This window comes from Centropristis striata, chromosome 1 (genome assembly GCF_030273125.1).
Source record: "Centropristis striata isolate RG_2023a ecotype Rhode Island chromosome 1, C.striata_1.0, whole genome shotgun sequence".
NCBI lineage: Eukaryota > Metazoa > Chordata > Actinopteri > Perciformes > Serranidae > Centropristis > Centropristis striata.
The window spans coordinates 22,564,759-22,586,397 of record NC_081517.1 but is presented as its reverse complement, the minus strand read 5'-3'; the positions used below and the strand labels follow the sequence as shown (position 1 = coordinate 22,586,397).

The window sequence follows — 21,639 nt, the reverse complement described above, 5'->3', positions numbered from 1 at the left end:
CATACATGTAAATTAATGTTTGTGATGATGTTCTTTATTTTTCATTTGTTGGGCATGAATTTTGTTCCTTTTTTTTGTACAACACTCAGTACAAAAAGTGACCGAGTCATGTCAGAAAAAAATTCATCAGACATGTCCATCTCGACTTCCTTAGCATCAGGGAGCGAGTTGTCCTCACCAGAAGACGGCTCTTCTTCATCCCCCTCGTCATCAGAAGTCACCGATGGAAGAGGAGACACAGTAGCTGTCTGTGCAGCCCCAGTGTGCACAGAGGTCTTGGAGGGCTGGTCAGGATGGTGGCGGTGAAACTCTCTGATGAGATGAGCGTCCACAATGTGTCGAGCTGGGACCCAGGATCTTTCTTCTGGGCCGTAGCCTTCCCAGTCGACCAGGTATTGCAGGCCTCTCCCGCGGCGGCGGGAACTAAGCAGACGGCGAACTGTGTAGGCAGGACCTCCATCGATGACTCGAGGCGGTGGTGGAGGCGGAGCAGCAGGAATCCGTGGACTCTCTCGAACTGGCTTTAGAGGTAATGGCTGTGAGTGGGGCAGCTACAGTGCTATAGCCACGGATGAACCTCCGGTAGAAATTAGCGAACCCCAGGAACCGTTGTAGCTGTTTTCATGAGTCAGGGACGGGCCAGGACGAAACAGCTGACATCTTGGCAGGATCCATCTCCACACTGCCCTGTCCCACGATGTACCCCAGGAAGGAGACAGAGGAGGAGTGGAATTCACACTTCTCAGCCATAACAAACAGAGAGTTCTCAAGTAGGCGTTGAAGGACAGCCTGGACGTGGTGGATGTGCTCCTCCTGAGACTTGGAGAATATTAGAATGTCGTCCAGGTAAACGAACACATGCCTGTTTAACATGTCCCTCAGAACATCATTCACCAGGGCCTGGAAGACGGCCGGGGCATTGGTGAGGCCGAAAGGCATCACCAGGTACTCGTAATGTCCAGTGGGGGTGTTTAATGCTATCTTCCACTCATCACCCTCCCGGATCCGGACCAAGTGATAGGCGTTGAGAGGTCTAGCTTGGTGAAGATGGTTGCGCCCTGCAGCAACTCAAATGCTGAGGAGATGAGTGGGAGTGGGTAGCGGTTCTTGATAGCGATGTCATTGAGGCCCCTGTAGTCGATGCAAGGCCTCAGTGACTTGTCCTTCTTCTCCACGAAGAAGAAGAACCCAGCACCAGCAGGTGAAGAAAAGGGGCGGATGATCCCAGCAGCCAGAGAGGAATTTAAGTAAGTAAGTAAAGTAAGAAAGTAAAATGTATTTATAGAGCACTTTTCATAGATTCAATCACAAAGTGCTTTACATCAGGGATAAAATGCAGTAGAATATAGAGTTAACAAAAAAAAACACACAATAGCACAACAACAGGTAACTTCACATATGCCCGGGAAACATCAACATCAGGGGAAAGTCTGCCTAAAAGAGATATGTTTTAAGTTCCCTCTTAAAACTGTCAGTGGACTCTATGCTGCGTAAGGTCAGTGGAAGTGCATTCCAGAGGCGAGGGGCACTGGCCTGGAAAGAGCAGGAAAGAATGTACACTTCCATGGCCTCTTTCAGGTGTAGACAAGGAAAACAGGTGACCCCTGGGTGGAGTGGTGGCTGGTTGCAGGTCAATGGCACAATCGTAGGGGTGATGTGGAGGCAGAGATGTGGCCTTGACCTTACTGAATACCTCTCGATAGTCAGGCAAATCAGGTGGCAGGATGAGCTCCATCCCAGGATGGCTCCAGTTGCCCAGTCTATGTGGGGGTTGTGGCGGCGGAGCCAGGGGTACCCCAGGATAAGTGGATGCTGGGGTGACCGCAGGATAAGAAACTGGATGGTCTCATGATGGTTACCAGACAGGAGCATGCGGACTGGCATAGTCTGGTGAGTCACTGTCGCCAGTAGGTGACCATCCAGGGCACTGGCAGGAACAGGACATGGCAGGGGTACCCTCTCGATAACCAGCTGAAGGGCTAGGTCCTCATCAATGATGCCATCATCAGCACCAGAGTCAATGAAAGTAGTGAGGGTGTGGGATCCATTAGCGAGCAGGAGCCGAGCGTGGCACAGGGGTCTTTGAGTGGGGGAGTCTTGTGGTTCGGCTCACCAGTACATCCCCCACTACTGGTGAGCCGTGCCTTTTGCTGGGCACCGGGATATAAAGTGACCAGGCTGGCCACAGTACAGGCAGAGATTTCCCTGGCGGCGCTCATGCTCCTCAGGAGTGAGGCTGGTACGCCCCACCTGCATGGGTTCCACTCCCCCAGGTTGTGGCCCTGACGTGATGCTGGTAGCTGCTGGAGTACCTCGAGGCCGGGTGGAAGAGCCGCAATCGGTCTCCCCCTTGCGTCGCTCCCGTCTCCTTGCCTGGAAGCGCCTATCCACTCTGCAAGTCAGTTCAATTAAACCATCAAGGGAGGACGGCAAATCAAAGGAGACCAGTTCATCTTTTATATATTCCGCTAGCCCAGCCAGGAAAACATCACACTGAGCTGCATAGTTCCAGTCACTTAGGCGTGCTCTAGTGCAAAACTCTATGGCATAGTCAGAAACACTCCGGTCTTCCTGACGTAGACCCTTAAGTCCTCCGGTAGCATCAGGTCCCATGGAGATCACCCCAAACACCTTGCGAAGCTCTGCAGAAAATGCCAGGAAGGAAGAGCAGGCTGGCGTGCGTCTTTCCCATTCGGCGGTGCCCCACAGTCATGCGCTGCCCGTCAGGTGGTTGATGGTAAAGGCCACCTCAGCCTCCTGAGAGGCAAATGTGTAGGGCTGCAGGGAAAACAGGATGGAACAGTTTGTGATGAATGGGTTGCAGCCTTCAGGTTCTCCAGCGTAGCGCTCGGGGTGGCGGCAGAGGAGCAGGAGGGGGAGCTGAAACTGCCTGCTGGGTCAGGACTGCTGTTAGCTGTTGGACCTGAGCAGCTAGCGTAGCCAGCGCCTGTTCGTGAACAGCTGCCGACTGACGTGCCTCAGCAGCGGTGTTGGCCATCGTTGCCTCATGCTGCTGGAGAATTCCCTCGATCCTCTCGAAACGGGACGATGGTGAAGAGGTGTGCGCTGGGTCCATGATTGGCCAGATTGTACTGTAACGGGTTGTGTATGGACCCAATTGCAGCACACAGGAGGCAGAAACAGGAGGTAACCAGTGTTTAATCACAAGTAGTGATGGTCCGCTGACACTTGAAGCTCCGACACATGCGCGGTAGCTCATGAAGCAAACGTCCCGAAGCGCGGTTTGGTCACGTGACTTGTGACGTTCGAAGCACTTTGCTGCTTCGAATGTCAGGAGTCACGTGACCGAATCACCAACACTATTGTGGAAGTGAACCGCTACCTCGCTGATCTCTTTCCCCACCCACCCATGAACATCTTTACCAATGAACCCCAAAACATTCTTTGCAAAAATCCATAATATAATCTGTATTTGCACCAGCCCCATGTGAAAATGTATGAATGTAGCAGCACCATTTAAATGTTTCATAACACAAAAGTTAAATCTATATAGGGTAACAGACAGGTCAAGTAAGAAACATGGTCTTCAATAGTTAATGTCTTCATTATTACTAGCAATATTATTATTTGATTTTTTTAAGCTTATTTTTTTTGGCATTTTTCATGCAGTAATAGATAGAAAGGGGGAGACAGAGGGGAGGACATGCGGCAAAAGGACCGCAGGCTGGATTTGAACCCGGGTCCGCCGCAGCAAGGACTCTGCCTTAATGCTGCGCGCTCTACCAGTGTGAGCCACCGGGATGCCCCGTTACTAGCAATATTGTTGTTGTATCGACCCGAAACATACAGTCAACTAGTGTAGTTGAAAACAAATCCATGAACCAATCAATGACACGTCTCGATTGCACTTCATTTTATTGACCACTAGATGTCCTACTGGAGCACTGTGTGTCATTGAAGCTTCGAGTAATGAACCATGTTTTGTATAAAGTGTCGAAGCTTCAACAAAGCCTCGATCAGCCATCACTAATCACAAGCAAAGGTTCTGTACACGGGAGTTCAGTCAGGCAAGCCAGGCAAACAATCCAAAGGGATAAGGCAGAGGCAGAGGCAAGAATCAAAACCAAAAGGCACACTAGAAAAAACACTGGAGACATGGTGCACTTACAATCTGGCAGTGAATGTGTGTGAGGCAGGAGTCTTTATAGTGGCTTGATTAGTGATAAAGGGCAGCTGTGTAAACAGGTGGAGAGAGTCTGGCTGATGAGGAGGGAGTGGCTGACAGGTGGAGTGAGGAGGAGGCAGGCTCAGTGGAAAATTACAGGGAGACAGAGCTGAAACTGTGACAGTATTGTCAAATACACAAAAAGAAAAAGGAGCGGAAGCTGTGATCAATGTAATCTTCAATCCATTAGTTTTGAACATGAGGTTTTCTGTTTTGACAAACCATGTGAAAGCAATTGAAAATTCACCAGGTAACAACTACTGTTTTGGTCTTGATTGAGCTTGTGTGTAAAAGGAGTTAAAACTAATTTTCAATGTGTAAAATGTGTGGGGGTGATGTTGTGGTAACTGTGTGAAGAGTTTTGAAAAAGCATTAAAAGTATCGAACAACGGGTCATAGCGGTTGTAAAAAACTGTATCTGTTGACTGTTGTCTGACAAAGACAGTGTAAAAGAATACACATTTTATTTTATCCAAAGCATTGTTGTATTCCTGTGACACACAAAACCCCCAGCTCTTATCCTCTAGAAACATAACTAAAATAACCTTGGCTATTACCTATGCAGGTCAGGTAGGTATGAAGACATTCTTGTAGTTCCTCTTTTGTGGCGTTGAACGTAGTGGAGGGACAATCCGCAAGATGCTTCTCATTACCTTCACACTTAAAGGTCCGATTCAATATATGTTCTGGATTTTGAAAATGGTCCGAATACAGCTTTCCATAGTATACATCAGGAAACCCACAGCCAAGATCTCTACAGGCAACTAGTGCAGTCTCTGGGTTTAAGTCAGACGACCGCACTGACATCCATGACTGACTAGTCTTCACCTGCAGCTCACCTAAGCATCTGCTGGGCCCTTTTACAAGTCTCACAGCCTCTACAGAAACAGAGATACAGTATATAACAGTATTTTCAGATTGTAAAGCACAACAAATCTTAATAAATCCAGAAACATTGAGAGCAGCTCTCAATCAGTTCATTACATGTATATGCTAAGAAGAAAAGCCAGTTACACACAACAACTTTTTTCAGCCTGATTGTTCTTTAAATAAAGAATCCTTACATTTTCTAAGTGGTAAGTTATTTTACAGAAGTTCAATGATTCAGTTTGTATGACCAGACCCCTTTCTTGGTAAATGTATTACTTTTACTCCACTACATTGAAGTGACATATTTTGACTCCACTTTGAAGTCAGCAGATTAATTTTCTTTTCTAAAATAGGCCATTCATTGTGTAGGATCATTACTGAAATGTGCTATTAGATGGGCCCCGGGCCTAATGTATTTAGAATGTAGTACTGACAAGCTGACACTAATGTTCTTTTACTATTACTTTAATGTATTTCACACTGGAGCCTCTCCTACAGCAGCACATTGCATTCACAGAATAAATAAAAAATTGGACAGCTTATCTTGTAATTACAAGAAAAGATCTCGTAATTATGACATCCTGAGGTGGTGGAGAGATGCACTGTCAAGATGTTGCAGGCCATCTGGAAATACCCAGATCATCCGCTACACAAAACCTTTATGTACGGTGGCCCTGAAGTGCAAATCAAAAAACACAACAAATCAAAAAACATAACGACAATACAGAAAACATGTTTTTTGATTTGCCGTCTTTTTTGGTTTGTTGTTGTGTTTTTTGATTTGTTGTTGTGTTTTTTATTTATTGTTGTGTTTTCTGTTTTGTTGTCGCATTTCTGATTTGTTGTTGTTTTTTCTGATTTGTTGTTGTGTTTTCTGATTTGTTCTTGTGTTTTGTGATTTGTCGTTGTGTTTTCTGTTTTGTTGTGTTTTCTGATTTGTTGTTGTGTTTTCTAATTTGCCATTGTGTTTTGTACTTTAGGTCCACCGTCTTCTATTGAAAATATGAAAAACATTACAGCAAAAAGTAACACTGATACTGCAAATAGGGTGAACACCGAATGCTGGCAGAAAATCCCAAAGGTGAATATTTTTATTTTACCACTTGATGCGCTCTGTGTCTACCTAACATCATAGCTGCACATTTTGCAGCACTTACACATTAAAGTTGATGCAGCTGATTTAAAAGTAGTATTAAAGAACTGGCTTAAGGTCTGATCGAGTCCCAAAAGGAAGGATAAATGGAAATCACTATAGTTTTTGGCCAAATCAAAGTCAAATGATTTTTATTGATTGAATATTATCTGTGATAAATACTGGTACAAATTTTCCAATCATTATTCTTATTCTGCCTAATACATAACCCAATAGCATGGAACTGGAGTCTCTAGGTAACTTCTATGAATTTTGAGTTTTGTAATCCGAACTAGTTGTCATAACAAAGGAGAATAGTGGACAAAAGAATAAACAAAAAGATATTCACCTATATTTTACAATTACCTGAACAGGACAACATTAAAACTTCGGCTGAGCCATCCGCGATCCATGATTTACAAAATGAGGAACCACCGAGATCACAGTCAGTTGTAAGCCGCCACACATGTTGACTTTTCGGAAGACGGCTCCTTGATGTTGAGATTAAGTTTCCGCAGTCTAGCTGCTTACAAACCTCGGCAGAGTATTCTGATCTCCAGAAATTCCACGAATCAATCAGGGGCCTCCACTCTCCATGATTCTTTCCCTCCAGTGTGCCTTTACAATGATTTTCTCCTCCCACCAGTCTCACATCATAAGGCCCTGGACAGAGACAAGAGGGTCATTGCAAACCTCATACATGAATGTTTTCTAATTTTACTCAAATCTTTTTATTTTGATACACAACAGTAAGAAGAAAACAAACAAACAAATAACTTGTCAAAAATGTATCAAAATAAATGCCTTGATTATAAACTGTGGTCATTTCACAGTAACAAAATAATCTTCTTACACGTTAAAATAGTGAACATAGCCGTATTTCCAGCAGGGGGGGGAAGTGGCCACTGGGAAAGTCTCAGGCCACACCCTCTCAAAAGTCCGCTCACTCTGCATGTCTCCACTACAAGTTAGCCCCCAGAGGGATTTAGAGACTCCGGAGGTGACGTATGGTTTTCGCCGTCGCTAACTGTGCACAACGTCAGCAGCTGAAAGCAGCATGGCTAATTATGCACAGAGTCTCCGCTGATCATAAACATAGTGATTGTGAATTAACGGCATCACTAACTGTGCACAGAGTGTCCGGTGCTTGTTGTAAATAAACAGAGATCGCGAAGTGAACACCTCCTGCAGCAGCAGCACATACACACTGTACTGCTACAGAGCTAACTGTTAGCCTATTAGCAATTTGCAGACTGGATGCTGAGGGGTAAACATCCCCTCCGGCTCTGCAGCTTACATGTAATTTAGCAGACGCTTTTGTCCAAAGCAACTTACAATCAGTGCATTCAACCTGAGGGTACTAGACTTAGACCACAGGAATCAAGTAAATACATAACTTTAAGAGCCAACTGTCATAGTTACAGGAGTGCTATATGTTAAAGAAGAAAAGAAGAGAAAAGAAGAGCATTAAAAAAAAAAATATATATATATATATATATATATATATATATATGATATATATATTAGGTGACCATGACTTAACCGAGGTATTGTTGGAAGAGGTAGGTCTTCAGCCTGCGGCAGAAGATGTACAGGCTGTCTGAGGTCCTGATGTCGGTGGGGAGCTCGTTCCACCATTTGGGTGCCAGGACAGAGAAAAGTCTACAGAGTGGCTACAGAGCTAGCTGTAGCTAACTGCCAATAACTGCAGCTCTTCTTAATAAGCCGGCCTCCGGCTCGTTAGCGACTCCTTAAGAAGAGTAAGAAGGAGATTTGTCTCCAGTCGCTTTCTTTTTTTTAAAAAACAATTTATTTATTAACATTTTTTCATACAGTTTACAGCATCAGTAATGGCAGTAGAACTTCAAATTCCACCCAAACCCACCCCCTCCCAAATCAGGCCCCAAAGGCCAACTCTTGCCTTAATCCCTAATAATAATAATAATGAAAAATAAATAAATAAAATAATAATAACAATACTAGGACTGCGCGCAGTACTGAACGGGCCCTCGCAGAGTGGAGCCGTCGGGGGAGGCGCCGTCAGGGGAGGGCACATCGGACGCAGCGCTTTTGGCTCAGTCCCTATGCGTACCAAATTGTGTGTCTCCTACCACTGTGCTTGTGGTAGGTGTAAAACATGTTACTTCCTGTAGCCAGCAGGGGGCGCTATGATTGTCTGTGAAGATGGACACGTGGGTGTGTTCCTGGCTGGACCCTAATCACGTGTGTGAAATTTGGGACAGATTGGACAATGTATGGTCAAGTTATACAGTCTCGTGTGTTGTGGCGAGACGCCATATTTTGCCGCCATGCCACGCCCACATAGTGTGACCGTCGGTAAAGATTTGTACAACTTTTGATCCCAAAGGCCTTGTGATGGTACTGACCAAGTTTGAAGTAAATCGGGGGAAATCTGTAGGAGGAGTTCGTTAAAGTATGCGACCTGGAAAAGGCCAAAAACAATGACAAGTGCGATTTTCAAACCAAGATGGCGGACTTCCGGTTGGGTTTGAGGTATGGGTCCAAGAGGCTTTTTGGTGCGTCTCCACATGACGCACGTGTGTACCAAATTTCGTGTCTCTACGTGAAACCTGCTGCTGGGGCTAGGCATAAAAGTTGTTACATCCTGTTGCCAGCGGGGGGCGCTATGACAGTGTATCAATATTGACATGTGGGTGTGTTCAGGGGTGGACCCTCATCACGTGTGAGAAATTAGGGACAGATTGGACAATGTATAGTCAAGTTATACAGTCTCGTGTTTTCATATTTTGCCGCCATGCCACGCCCATATAGTGTGACGGTCCGTCAAAATTTTGAGTATGTTTCATCACAAAGGCTTCATGATGAAACTGACCAAGTTAGAAGTGGATAGGGTTTAATGGGTAGGAGTAATGCCTTCACGGTAGAAAAGTTTGTGTGCGCTGGTGAGCCATTGTGCCACACCCATTCCCACGACCACTAGAATACGTAAATTTCACAAGGGATTTATGTATATTCCAAATATCAGGAGTTTTTGAATATGATAAAGGCCCCAAAAAGGCAATTCATTTGGGAGATGATGAATAATAACTAGGACTGCAAGCAGTACTGAACGGGCTCTCGCAGAGTGGAGCCGTCGGAGGAGGGCACGTCGGGGTAGGGCACGTCGGGGGAGTCCCTATGCGTCCCAAATGGCGTGTCTCCTACCACTGTGCTCGGGGTAGGTGTAAAACATAATACTTGCTGTAGCCAGCAGGGGGCGCTATGACTGGGTGTCAATATTGACACGTGGGTGTGTCCAGGGCTGGCCCCTAATCATGTGTGTGAAATTTTGGACAGATTGGACAATGTATGGTCAAGTTATACAGTCTGGTGTTAGATGGCGAGACGCCATATTTGGCCGCCATGCCACGCCCACATAGTGTGATCGTCGGTAAAGATTTATACAACTTTTGATCCCAAAGGCCTTGTGATGGTACTGACCAAGTTTGAAGTCAATTGGATAAAATCTGTAGGAGGAGTTCGTTAAAGTATGCAGCGTGGAAATGGGTAAAAATTATGAATTGTGCGATATTCGAACCAAGATGGCGGACTTCCTGTTGGGTTTGAGATATGGGTCCAAGAGGCTTTTTGGTATGTCTTCACATGATTCAGGTGTGTACCAAATTTCGTGTCTCTACGTGAAGCCTACTGCGAGGGCTAAGTATAAAACATGTGACTTCCTGTAGCCAGCAGGGGGCGCTATGACTGTGTGTTAATATTGACACATGGGTGTGTTCCGGGCTGGACCCTAATCACGTGTGTGAAATTTGGGACAGATTGGACAATGTATGGTCAAGTTATACAGTGTCTTGTGTTATGGCGAAACGTCATATTTTGCCGACATGCCACGCCCACATAGTGTGACAGGCAGTAAAGATTTATATAACTTTTGATCCCAAAGCCCTTGTGATGGTACTGAGCAAATTTGAAGTCAATGGGATTAAATCTGTAGGAGGAGTTTGTTAAAGTATGCAACGTGATCATTTGATGAAAGGGGGCGTGGATTAAGCATTAGGGGCGGGGCTTTATGAAATATTATTATGTAGAAGTGTTAAGGGCTAGACTCTGATGAAGCATGAGGAGTTTGGACCAGATGGGACAAAGAATGGAAAAGTTATAACAATCTCGTGTTTTATGGCGAGACGCCATATTTTGCCGCCATGCCACGCCCACATAGTGTGACCGACGGTAAAGATTTATACAACTTTTGATCCCAAAGGCCTTGTGAGGCTACTGACCAAGTTTGAAGAGAATTGGATGAAATCTGTAGGAGGAGTTCGTTAAAGTATGCAACGTGGAAATGGCCCAAAACAGCAGGAAACGCCATTTTCGATCCAAGATGGCCGACTTCCTGTACGTTTTAGGGTATGGGTTCTTGAGACTTTTTGGTGCGTCTTGCCATGATATATGTATGGACCAAATTTCGTGTCTCTAGGTGAAAAAATCCTATATTGTGAGGCTCTTTTGAAAATTTCAAGGGGGCGCTAGTGAGTCATTTTGCAAGGTCCATTCCCGCGAATACCAGAATACGTAAATTTCACGGGAGATTGACGTATATTCCAAAAATTGTAAAGTTCTGAATATGATAAAGTAAAAAAAAAGGCAATTCAAAAATCACAACAAGAAGAATAATAATAAACGGACCAATTTCAATAGGGTCCTCGCACCGTTAGTGCTCGGTCCCTAAAAAAGGATAATAATAACAGTAATAGTAAAGTAGATGATAGATAAATACAATGCAGAAGTAAATAATAGAAAAATAAATGAAAACCATAAAAAATATAAAGAAAGTTCAAAGCACATTAAATTACATTCAACAAAGGTCATGATATTGGCTTGGTCTTACAGGTGTGGTAACAACCAACAACTACCGCTACACCATTGACAGTACTCAACTAGTTAACTCCAGATATGTTTTAAAGTCACTCCAGCATTTTTCAAAAAGATGGGGTTTCTTTTTCACATTGAACATAATTTTTTCAGAGGCCATGTATGATGCAACTTCCTTAAGCCACATTGAGACAGTGGGTGGACTTTCACTTTTCCACAGTATGGCAATACATTTATTTCCAGCAATTAGGGATAGCCTAAGAAAACGTGTTTTCATTTTCTTGTTAGTGGGTAAAACAGATAAATCCCCTAGCAAAACCAATCTTGGTGAGTGAGGAATCTCAATCCCTGTGATGCCCTTGAGTGCATCCAGAATATGATCCCAAAAGTGTTTCAAATTTACACAATCCCAAAACATGTGGATAAGACTCCCTGTAGTGATCTTACACCTTGGACAAAGTTCAGAAATAGTACCGTACATTTTATGGAGTCTCTCTGGTGTGAGATAAATTCTATGAATGAGATTAATCTGTAGAAGCCTATGACGGCTATTATACGAACACTTTTGAGCTGAGCTACACAGCGCTTCCCAATCACAGTCTTTAAAGCAGTGGCGGGCGGTGAATTTCACACTTAGGCCTTCAGTGATGTCCAACTTAGTCAATAAATACCTTTCATTATGCCAGCATTTATAACACCAGGACTGGAGAGTAGTTAGAAACACACTTAAGCACTACTAGGCATTGCATCACCTCAGTTGTGTACAAAATGGGCTATTATCCGGCGCATCAGCAATTAAAACATATCTGGTATGCTACTGTCAAAACTTAAAAATAAAAGGGTCTTTAAAATTATCTTTCCAAAAAGTTTTATTAAATTAGTCCACAAAGAATATGCAAGCTTTAACAAGATTGTACAATACATTGCAAAATCGCAGTTTAATTCAGAAAGACACTAACAAGACGGCTATACTTTGGCGACAGCGACACAATAAACAAGTCTCTCTGTGAAATGAAGAGAATATGAATACTTTTAGATATTTAGGGAAAGAAAATTAAAAATTAAATTAACCTTTATCATAATTATGATCATGATTTCTGGTTATGTTAGGCCAGCAGAGAAGGCCTTGCTGGCCCTGACGGCCCACCACTGCTTTAAAGGTGAAATCAAGATCTTGTTCCCATTTAGCCCTAGATTTCTGAGTTTTATTTGTCAGGAGATCCAGTATTCTGCTGTATTTCTCGGACACCATGCCCTTAGGGTGTTGAATGCCCTTCAGAATGTTATCAGTCACAGAAGATTCTAGAGGGGTTGGATGCCCACCCTGTTGAGAGCAAATAAAGTGCCTGACCTGCAGATATTTAAAGAAATGTACAGCAGGAAGATTGAAGGAATCTTCTAACTGTTCAAAGGATTTGAGTATATTATTATCATAGAGGTCGCCAAATGTTTTAATCCCCATGCTGTGCCACCTCTTAGTGAGACCATCTCTTAGTACAGGTGGGAGTGCTGGGTTATTATGAAAGGGGGTGTTGCTATGCAGTAGTTTCACACTACGGGTACGTAGTTGTATAATTGACCATAATTTAGACGTATGGTTGATAAATGGATTATCTGTGCCATCCTTCAAAGTATGATAGGATTTAATAAAGGGGATACCAGCCAATGGCACATCCGCTGCATGGAATTGCTCTATTTGCCTCCAAGCTGGAGGGTTGGGCATCTCTGTCTGCCAGAACCAGATAGCTCTTAGCTGAGCAGCCCAGTAAAAAAATTTGAAATTAGGGAGTTTCAAACCACCGTAATAGGAGGTGTTATACAGCGTTTTGATTTTAATTCTGGGTACTTTCCCCCTCCATATGAACCTGGTTATTGCACCTTCTAGTTTCTTGAAAAAATTAGTTGGGATTGATATGGCGAAGGATACCCGCCTCATTCCGGGTATTCAACTAGGGAACTAGGAAATGCGCCTAAACACAGCATTTTGACATCGCACATACTCCCCCACTGCACGTTTTACCTGCCATGACTGAGGCTCTGTCTGCCTGGTAGCATGTTAGCCTATAAAGCTCAACGGCTAAGTAAAAGTGACAAAATTTTTCGTACAAACAATGAAACACACTATGTAGATAAACACCTACACCATAGAAATCAATTGACATTAAGCTAAAAAGGGTTAAGAAAGATATAAAATGTATACTTACTGCATGAAATTCTCGCAGATGATCTGCAGTCATTGCGGGTTAAACTGGCACAGTCCTGAAGATGAGACTCGTTGCCTTTACATTGGTATTGTTTGGATAAGACTGGCCCTTCTTTCATAATTGACCCCATCAAGTACTGTGATGATCCACAGCCGAGCTCCCTGCAGACCACTTTTTCAGCCTCAGAGTCAAAGCCATCTACACACACCGAGGCCCAACTGTGCTCAAACTTCACCTCCACTTTGCCACGGCAAACATCTGATCCCCCAACAAGTTTCACAAATTCTGAAAATAGAGACAGAAAGATCAAGCTGCATCTTTTAAAAAACATGGTAAATATTGTCTTTCAGCAAGCAATTGCTACACTATCACTATATAGATATGAGATGTGGTAATATTTTAAATATACCCCATACTGTTTGGTGTGACAACAAGAGTTGTTTAGGATCAGAAAAAGTTTAGGATTTCTCTGCATGCTGCTGGTATTCAGCCTTTTTAAACACACACAAAAACAGAACAAAAAGAAGAGCAAATGTGAGAGACGTGGATTAATCTGTGGGTCATTTTGGAGTGATACATCTCAGACCAAGAGGCACAACAAATAATTATATTAGTTTGTGGGGTTATGTTATGTCACTTCTACTACGTACATAGTTGCCTATAAAGTTGGAATAATTTTGTTTTCAGACACAATCCTCTGTCAATTGTGGTTTGATTTTCATTATGATGTGTTTGGAAGAGATTGTTTAATAAAGTTTTGAGAAGATATACACTTTATTTGTCAATAATGAATCACATCTGCGATCAATTGCGTGCGAGCGTTAGCGGGCTAGCAAGACTAGGAACAACTAGGTGCCATTGGGAGAGACCAACTAAAACTTGTATCATTTATTTGATTTGTTTAACTGCAATGTGATTGATACAGGCTATGGAGCCAGCACTAGCCCGCGAGCATTAGCTTCCAACAAAGTCCAATGTTAACATCTTACGTTCAGTCTTAATAAGAATGTATTGGGAATCCATAGTGATAAAGATGAGCAGCACAGATGTGTTGTAGAGAGACATGTAGTCTACCATTCTTATTATACTTGTCGAGAGGGCAGAGACATGTACAAACATTAGCAGTGATGCAATGACGTGAATCTAGAGCCTGTGGAAAAGCAAACTGATATACTTCCTGTTATGGGCTCTGGTACAGCATGCCACGCCCCACCAGCCCAACACCAGTTGCCAGATTGTCTCTTGTGTCATCGCCTTCCCAGCTTCAGGGCCGTGCTCAGGACTTTGGTATTTCTGTATCATTCAGAGACTCTAGTTGTAAGACTGTTCGTGTTTATTGTTTCCTGTGCTTCCTGCTGTGTGTGGAACAATAAAAGAGACCTTGCTATCAATCTTGGTTGTACTGCATTTGGATCCTGCCCGATTCGTGACAGTGCAATCTGGCCAAGAATGGATCCAGCACAAAACCCTTCTCCGATGAATGACAGGGAAATCTCTGCATGTACTGTGTAAGGGCTGGACATTACAGACTTTCCTGTCAAGTAAAAGACCAGGCTCGCCAGTAATCGAACAGATACTGGTGAGCCCTAGTACTACTTTGACTCCTTTTCGGCCACGACTTCCAGCCCACCTGATCCTCCCTGAAGGTACCCAGACCCTGGCCATATTAATTGACTCTGGGGCTGATGCCAGTATCATCGACGAGGGGCTGGTGCAGCAGTTGGGGCTCAGGGGGGTCCCATTGTCTGACCCAGTTTCTGCGCGAGCTCTCAATGGCCACGTCCTAGGCACCGTCACACATTAGACCGCCCAGGTACATATGCTGCTGTCAGCCGCTCATACTGGGTTACCCAAGGCTTTGTTGGCACAACCCTAAGATCGACTGGGAGCAGGGAGTCATCCGTGAGTGGGGAACCTCTTGTCATTGCACCTGTCTGAAGCAAGCCTTGTCTCCGCTCCAGCCATTCCCTTCCTGTACACCACCTCAGCCTTCGTCAGGTGTTCAGTTAAGCCAAGGCTCTGTCTCTTCCTCCTCACCGGCCATATGACTGCTCTATCGACCGCCAGCCTGGCTCATTGCCTGTACTCGCTGTCGGCTCCCGAGAGGAAGGCGATGGAGACCTACATCAACAACTCCCTGGCAGCTGGCATCATCCGTCCTTCTTTTTCGCCTGCGGGGGCCGGGTTCTTCTTCGTGGACAAGAAAGACAAGACTTTTGGCCCTGCAATGATTACCGAGGCCTCAATGACATTACTATGAAGAACTGCTACCCACTGCCATTCATCTCGTCCACCTTCGCACTGCTCCAGGGGGCCACCATCTTCACCAAGCTTGACCTTGGCAATGCCTATCAATTGGTCCGCATCAGGGAGGGGGATGATTGGAAGAGGGCATTCAACACCCCTTCGGGGCATTACGAATACCACGAAATGCCCTTCAGCCTCACCAACGCTCCTGCCATCTTCCAATTCCTGGTTAATGACGTACTACGAGACATACTTAACCAATTTGTGTTTGTCTACCTCGATGACATCCTGATCTTCTCCAAGTCCCAAGAGGAGCACATCAGCCATGTCCAGTCTGTGCTCCAACGTCTCCTTGAGAACTCCCTGTTTGTGAAGGCAGAGAAATGTGTGTTCCACGCATCCTCCGTCTCATTCCTGGGGTACGTCATGGCCAAAGGCAGTCTCCAGATGGACCCGCCAAAGCTCTCTGCAGTCACCTCCTGGCCCATTCCTGACTCCTGTAAACAGTACCAATGCTTCCTGAGCTTTGCCAACTTCTACCGCCACTTCATCCATAACTACAGCTCCGTGGCTGTTCCCCTCACGGCTCTCAGTAGCTCCAAGGTCCCGTTCCGCAGGAACCCCGTGGCCGAGGCCGAATTGAAGACCCTCAAACTTAGGTTCACCTCAGCGGGAAGGAGCCGGCCAACATTCTCCCTTCCTCCTGTTTGGTGGCGTCTCTTACCCGGAACATTGAGGAGAGGGTAAGAGCGGCCACAGGGGGGCAGGCTGGTCCCAGTGCCTGTCCTCCTAACTGCCTCTACGTTCCGGAGGCCTTAAGTCTTGACTAGCTCTGCCCTCTCACTCCTCGGAAAGTACGCAAGTCCTCCCCCGCCCCTTGGCTGTCAGACTCTGTGCATGCCAACAGAGCTCCCCTACGTCTGGTTTTAAGAAGGGCCACTCAACAGAGACTGCCCTTCTCGCTGTGACTGAACAGCTCCACAAGGCGAAAGCGGCCTCTCTCTCATCTGTGGTGGTTCTACTTGACCTTTCTGCAGCTTTCGATACTGTTGATCATCAGATCCTCATCTCCACCATTCACCACCTGGGAGTCGGGCTCTGCCCTGTCTCTGCTCAAATCCTATCTCAAGGACCGCACCTTTCATGTAACTTGGAGGGGTTCTGTATCAGGACCCTGTCCACTCACCGCTGGGGCCCCCCAAGGCTCTGTCCTTGGTCCGCTCCTTTTCTCGGTATACACCAACTCCCTTGGCTCCCTCATCAACCTATCATAGCTATGCCGACGACACCCAGCTAATCCTCTCATTTCCCTAGTCTGAAACACAGGCAGCAGCACGTATCTCTGCATGTCTGGCGGACATCTCCCAGTGGATGTCCTCGCACCACCTCAAACTCAACCTGGGAAAGACTGAGCTACTTTACCTCCCAGGGAAGAGCTCTCCCACCACTGACCTCCACATCACTGTCCAGAACACAGTGGTTGTCTCCACAGAAACCGCTAAAAACCTTGGCGTGACTCTTGACAACCAACTGTCCCTCTCCACAAACATCACCGCTTCCACCAGATCTTGCAGATTCTTGCTGCATAACATCAGGAGAATCCGCCCGTTTCTCACTCAGAAGGCAGCTCAGGTCCTTGTCCAGGCACTGGTCATCTCACGCCTGGACTACTGCAACTCCCTCATGGCAGGTCTTACTGCCAAAGCCATCCGACCTCTGCAACTCATCCACACTGCAGCTGCTCGATTGGTCTTCAATCTTCCCAAATTTTCACACACAACACCCCTCCTTCGCTCCCTTCACTGGCTACTGGTGGCTGCGCGGATACGCTTCAAGACTCTATCTCTGGCGTACTCCACTGCTAATGGTTCAGGTCCTACTTACATCCAGGACCTTGTCAAACCCTACACCCCTGCTCGCCCTCTCCGCTCTGCATCAGCCAAACAGCTGGCAACCCCCACCCTGCATGGGTCAACTCGCCTCAAGCCACTTCCAGACTTTTCTTTGTCCTAGCACCGAATTGGTGGAACGAGCTCCCCACTGACATCAGGACCTCAGACAGCTGGTATATCTTCCGCCACAGGCTGAAGACCTACCTTTTCCAACAATACCTCAGTTAAGTCATGGTCACCTAACATATATATATATTTTTTAAAAATGCTCTTCTTCTTTTCTACTTCAACATATAGCACTCCTGTAGAGATGACAGTTGGCTCTTAAAGTTATGTACTTACTTGATTCCTGTGGTCTAAGTCTAGTACCTTCAGGTTGAATGCACTTATTGTAAGTCACTTTGGACAGAAGCGTCAGCTTAATGACATGCAATGTAATGTAATGTAAAAGTCCTTTGGCCCCTCCCGTTTCCACATCATCCTTGGTTCCGCCTGCATGGCCTTCCAGCTGACTTGGTGTCCGACTGAGGTCCCCAGTTTACCTCAGTCTTCTGGAGGGAGTTCTGCAGCCTGGTGGGGGCTACAGCCAGTCTGTCCTCTGGGTTTCACCCACAGACTAATGGACAGACTGGCTCTGCGCTGCGCCTGGTGCCGCGGAACCCTTCGGCCTGGTCCCAGCAACTCCTGTGGGTGGAATGCTCCCACAATTCTCTCACCAGCTCTGCCACAAGCCTGTCCCCCTTCCAGTGTGCGTATAGGTACCACCCCCCTCTCTTTCCGGCACAATCCAAATTAAACCACAATTGACATTAACAGATTGAAAACAAAATTATTCCAACTTTATGGGCAACCGTGTATTTAGTAGTACAATGTCATATGAGATTGTACCTATGATGCTGAGTAATTTATGACAATATTAAACTTGCTATACAGCCAGCTAGACTCCTGCTGGCTGACATTGCTGGTATTTGCTTAAATTATTCTTAAACTGTGTATGTTGCTCACCTGTCTTTTGAAAATAGTTAAAAGCTGTTTTCCCCCAGCTTTCTTTCTAGATATGGTGCTACTCACTTAGCTTTCTTGACTGACTGCTGCAAGATCAATCAAGTTGACTGGCGCAGGGTGGACTAAACCATTTTGAATGTTTGTTTATTTATTCAGGCAACTGTAGTTATTTTTGTTATAATTAGAGATAATAAAAAAAAAAAAAAAAAAAAAAAAATATATATATATATATATACACACACACACACACACACACACACACACACACTACGATGCCGATGATCCTTAGTAATGAAACATGTATATACTGGCTGATGCCAATTTTCTTTTTCTGTAGCCGATTACCTGAGCAGATGACTTCCATACTGGAGGCAGAAGAAGCGATGCCCTGCACTCTTCTACGTCTTGTGCTGCCTCTGCACTCTTTAAGAGTTGACTCAGTGCCTTGGCATGTGAAATCAACTTCCCATGCTGGTTGCTGGTCAGTTATTTTGGTGCTGTGTGTTACAGAAATTACAGAGGCACAACCCATCTGTGTGCATGCCAGTTGTGCATACCCCTCGGCTTTAGCTCCTTCCTTGATGTTCATAGCTCTCCACTCTCCATGATGCTTCACCTCCAGCCTGCCGGAGCAGAGGCTGCCACTGTTGGTCAGCCGAGCATCTTCGGGCACTGAACAAGGAATGTGAAATAGAAGCTCTGATTTAGTTTCAGTGCACCAAATTCAAGAAAGTACTGAGGTTGTGGAAATTATGCAAGAGTCAGCAAACACTTCAGTCTTTTTTCTGAAACATAAAACCTGAATTAAGAAAACACAACCAAATTTGGAAAAGGCAAAAATTCTAATTTAAGGTGTATTTAACATATAATTACTTTAGAGTTTAGTTGTCAAACGTAAGCAATACAACTTCCATAGGTCATATAATCTCTGCTGATATTTAGTGGAAAATATTCTGAATGTCCTTGGCATTATTCTACCTGACGTATTTGGTGTCTTAAACGACTTGAGCACAGTAGCATTTTTATCATTGAGTGTGTGCATGTATGTGTAGTGTTTTTTAGATGACGCAAAGCAAATTTTGTTGATTCTAATTTTGATTGAAAATAATTTTAAAGACATTTCTATGGGAGATTAAAAGAGGACTAAGAAAGGCCCTGGACTTTTTCTAAAATTTAGGCCCACAACCCATACATGATTACTTATTTATTAAGTAAGTCCGCCCCTGCTGGTCAGACAAATTGCTGCTGCTGGCCACCAGCCCGCTATGATGGCCAGCACTGCCTGGGGTCTGTGCCTGATAAATTCAAGTTGCTTACATTTTATGTTATTTTTTACATTTTAGTCAACTTAAATATTCACCATAGAGCATCGGCATCTTAACCTCTGAATTTTGCCAACATCAAGCCTAGTTTTGAGTTTTTCCTTCAATTCCAAATCTCCTCAGATATTTTTGGTGTCCAGCCTCTCATTTGCACTTGGGTCCCGGCTGCCTTCTGACAAAATCATACTAATAAATGCTCATTATTGTTTATTGTTAAAAGGATCCCCATTAGCTGTCACTAAAATGGGACGAGCTAGTCTTCCTGGGGTCCAAAAAAAAATAAAATTTAACAATGATCATGTAAAAACAATGAAACATTGTAGACATCATTAAAAATCATCAGAAATTATTCAAATAAGTTATTAAAAATCGCAAGTATTACATTCATTATTACATTCATACAGTCTATCGCCTCAAAAAATTTAAATGCATGCAAGTGCATTCTCAAATGGTACTTGGAATATATTTTGCTGTTCAGCTTCTGTATACTCGGTACATTATGACCTACTAGTATTATGGGTAGGTTCATTTAGACTTAGTAGGCTGTTTCATCTTCATAGTAAGGCTCAAAATTATGATATTTTTCTCTTTTTTTGGCCAACAATGGCACTTTAGTTAGTAAAGGTTGCCGACCCCTGTAATAGGCTAATTCATGTCTCTTTTGTTGTCTGATAAACAGAGAGAGGGTGAGAGTGGAACAAGTAGGATGTAACACAATTATCATATCTATCATATGTTTTTGTTCATCATTTCAGCTTAGTCTGGCTCTCTTTTAAGTATATCATCTTGTCGCGACCTATTCTTCTATAATGATATAATGCTTTCCGACTGAAGAATTGGCAAAACCTTCTTCATATCTCTAAGACCTAACTCCTAATTGACAACTTGTAGTGTGATATATACTGTTTTACAAACGGCATGTCTGTTTCCTTCCTGTCCAGTAAACAGTAACGTTATCATAGCCTACAGTGATCACATTGCAGTGCTTTTCCTCCTTAAGCTTGTTACTTTTTTTTCACAGTTTTGTAGTATTTGTAGTACTGTTCGTTTCATAAGACATGTTTTAGCTTTTTAGTCATTTCAAAATACAACATCATACTGTAATGTCGGCTCACCCATGCTTCTTTTATTTTTTGCAAAGTTAAACTGACTTACTTACCTTTTGTTGTTAGACTGGAACTCTCTGTTGTTATCAGAACAAAATAACAAAACACTAATAATAATAATCTGAAAATTAAATTTCGCTGTATTGAGAACATTTTTAATTTGTACCGATTTGTCTAAACACAAATGAACCTACATACAGTTTTAGTAGCTGACTCAGTGAATACAGCAGGGGTGTACTCTGCACTCTTGTACCTTTAAGTTTGTTTGCATAGTCCCTGCAGCCTATCTTTTTGCCTCATCAACATGAACTATGGCCTCAAATTACATTTTCCCCAGCATGCATCTCAGCTCAATACTGCTCTGCAGCAGCAATCCCATGCCATGAAACAGCTTCCTCAGTTACATTTCAAGAAAAAAGTTAGCCTGGCTAATGCCAGACTATATCACAAATGAGATATAGTCTGGATACTAGCTATTCATTTTTCCGTAGAGGAGGCGTGGTTTACTATCCTCCAGAGCCGTTTATTCTTTGCTACGAATGTCTATCATAAGCGTCTGTAGGTAGCTCTTAGCCAATCGTATCAGTTATACCAGATGACGCATGTAGAGTGACAGAAATGGATGTTTACATAGCCAGACTAGCCCATCTCTACTTTGAGACTAAAATGCTCAATTCTGCTTCTGCATCGTTTTTCTGCAGCATGTTCTGGCTCTGGCTGCTCACAGTCTACTGGCAGTGTTGGTGTGTGTGTGTGTGTCTGTGAGAGAGTGTTGCTTGCTGCTTTGCTTCTCCAGTTCTTGCTTTCTGCAAGATTGTTACATT

At 44.2% G+C, this 21,639-nt stretch overlaps 1 protein-coding gene across 1 annotated transcript in view; it reads right to left on the bottom strand.

Annotated features, from left to right (window-relative positions):
• Positions 1–21,095, bottom strand: part of LOC131973161 (scavenger receptor cysteine-rich type 1 protein M130-like) — a 30,483-nt gene extending 9,388 nt beyond the window's left edge. The window contains exons 1-5 of the mRNA XM_059335042.1: positions 20,869–21,095; positions 18,733–19,059; positions 13,244–13,528; positions 6,555–6,851; positions 4,744–5,064 (exon numbers count right to left, since the gene is read on the bottom strand). Of these exons, the coding sequence (XP_059191025.1) occupies positions 4,744–5,064; positions 6,555–6,851; positions 13,244–13,528; positions 18,733–19,059; positions 20,869–20,968 (1,330 nt within the window). The 5' untranslated portion in view covers positions 20,969–21,095. The remainder of the gene's footprint in view (positions 1–4,743; positions 5,065–6,554; positions 6,852–13,243; positions 13,529–18,732; positions 19,060–20,868) is intronic.
• Between the last annotated feature and the right edge of the window lie 544 nt (positions 21,096–21,639).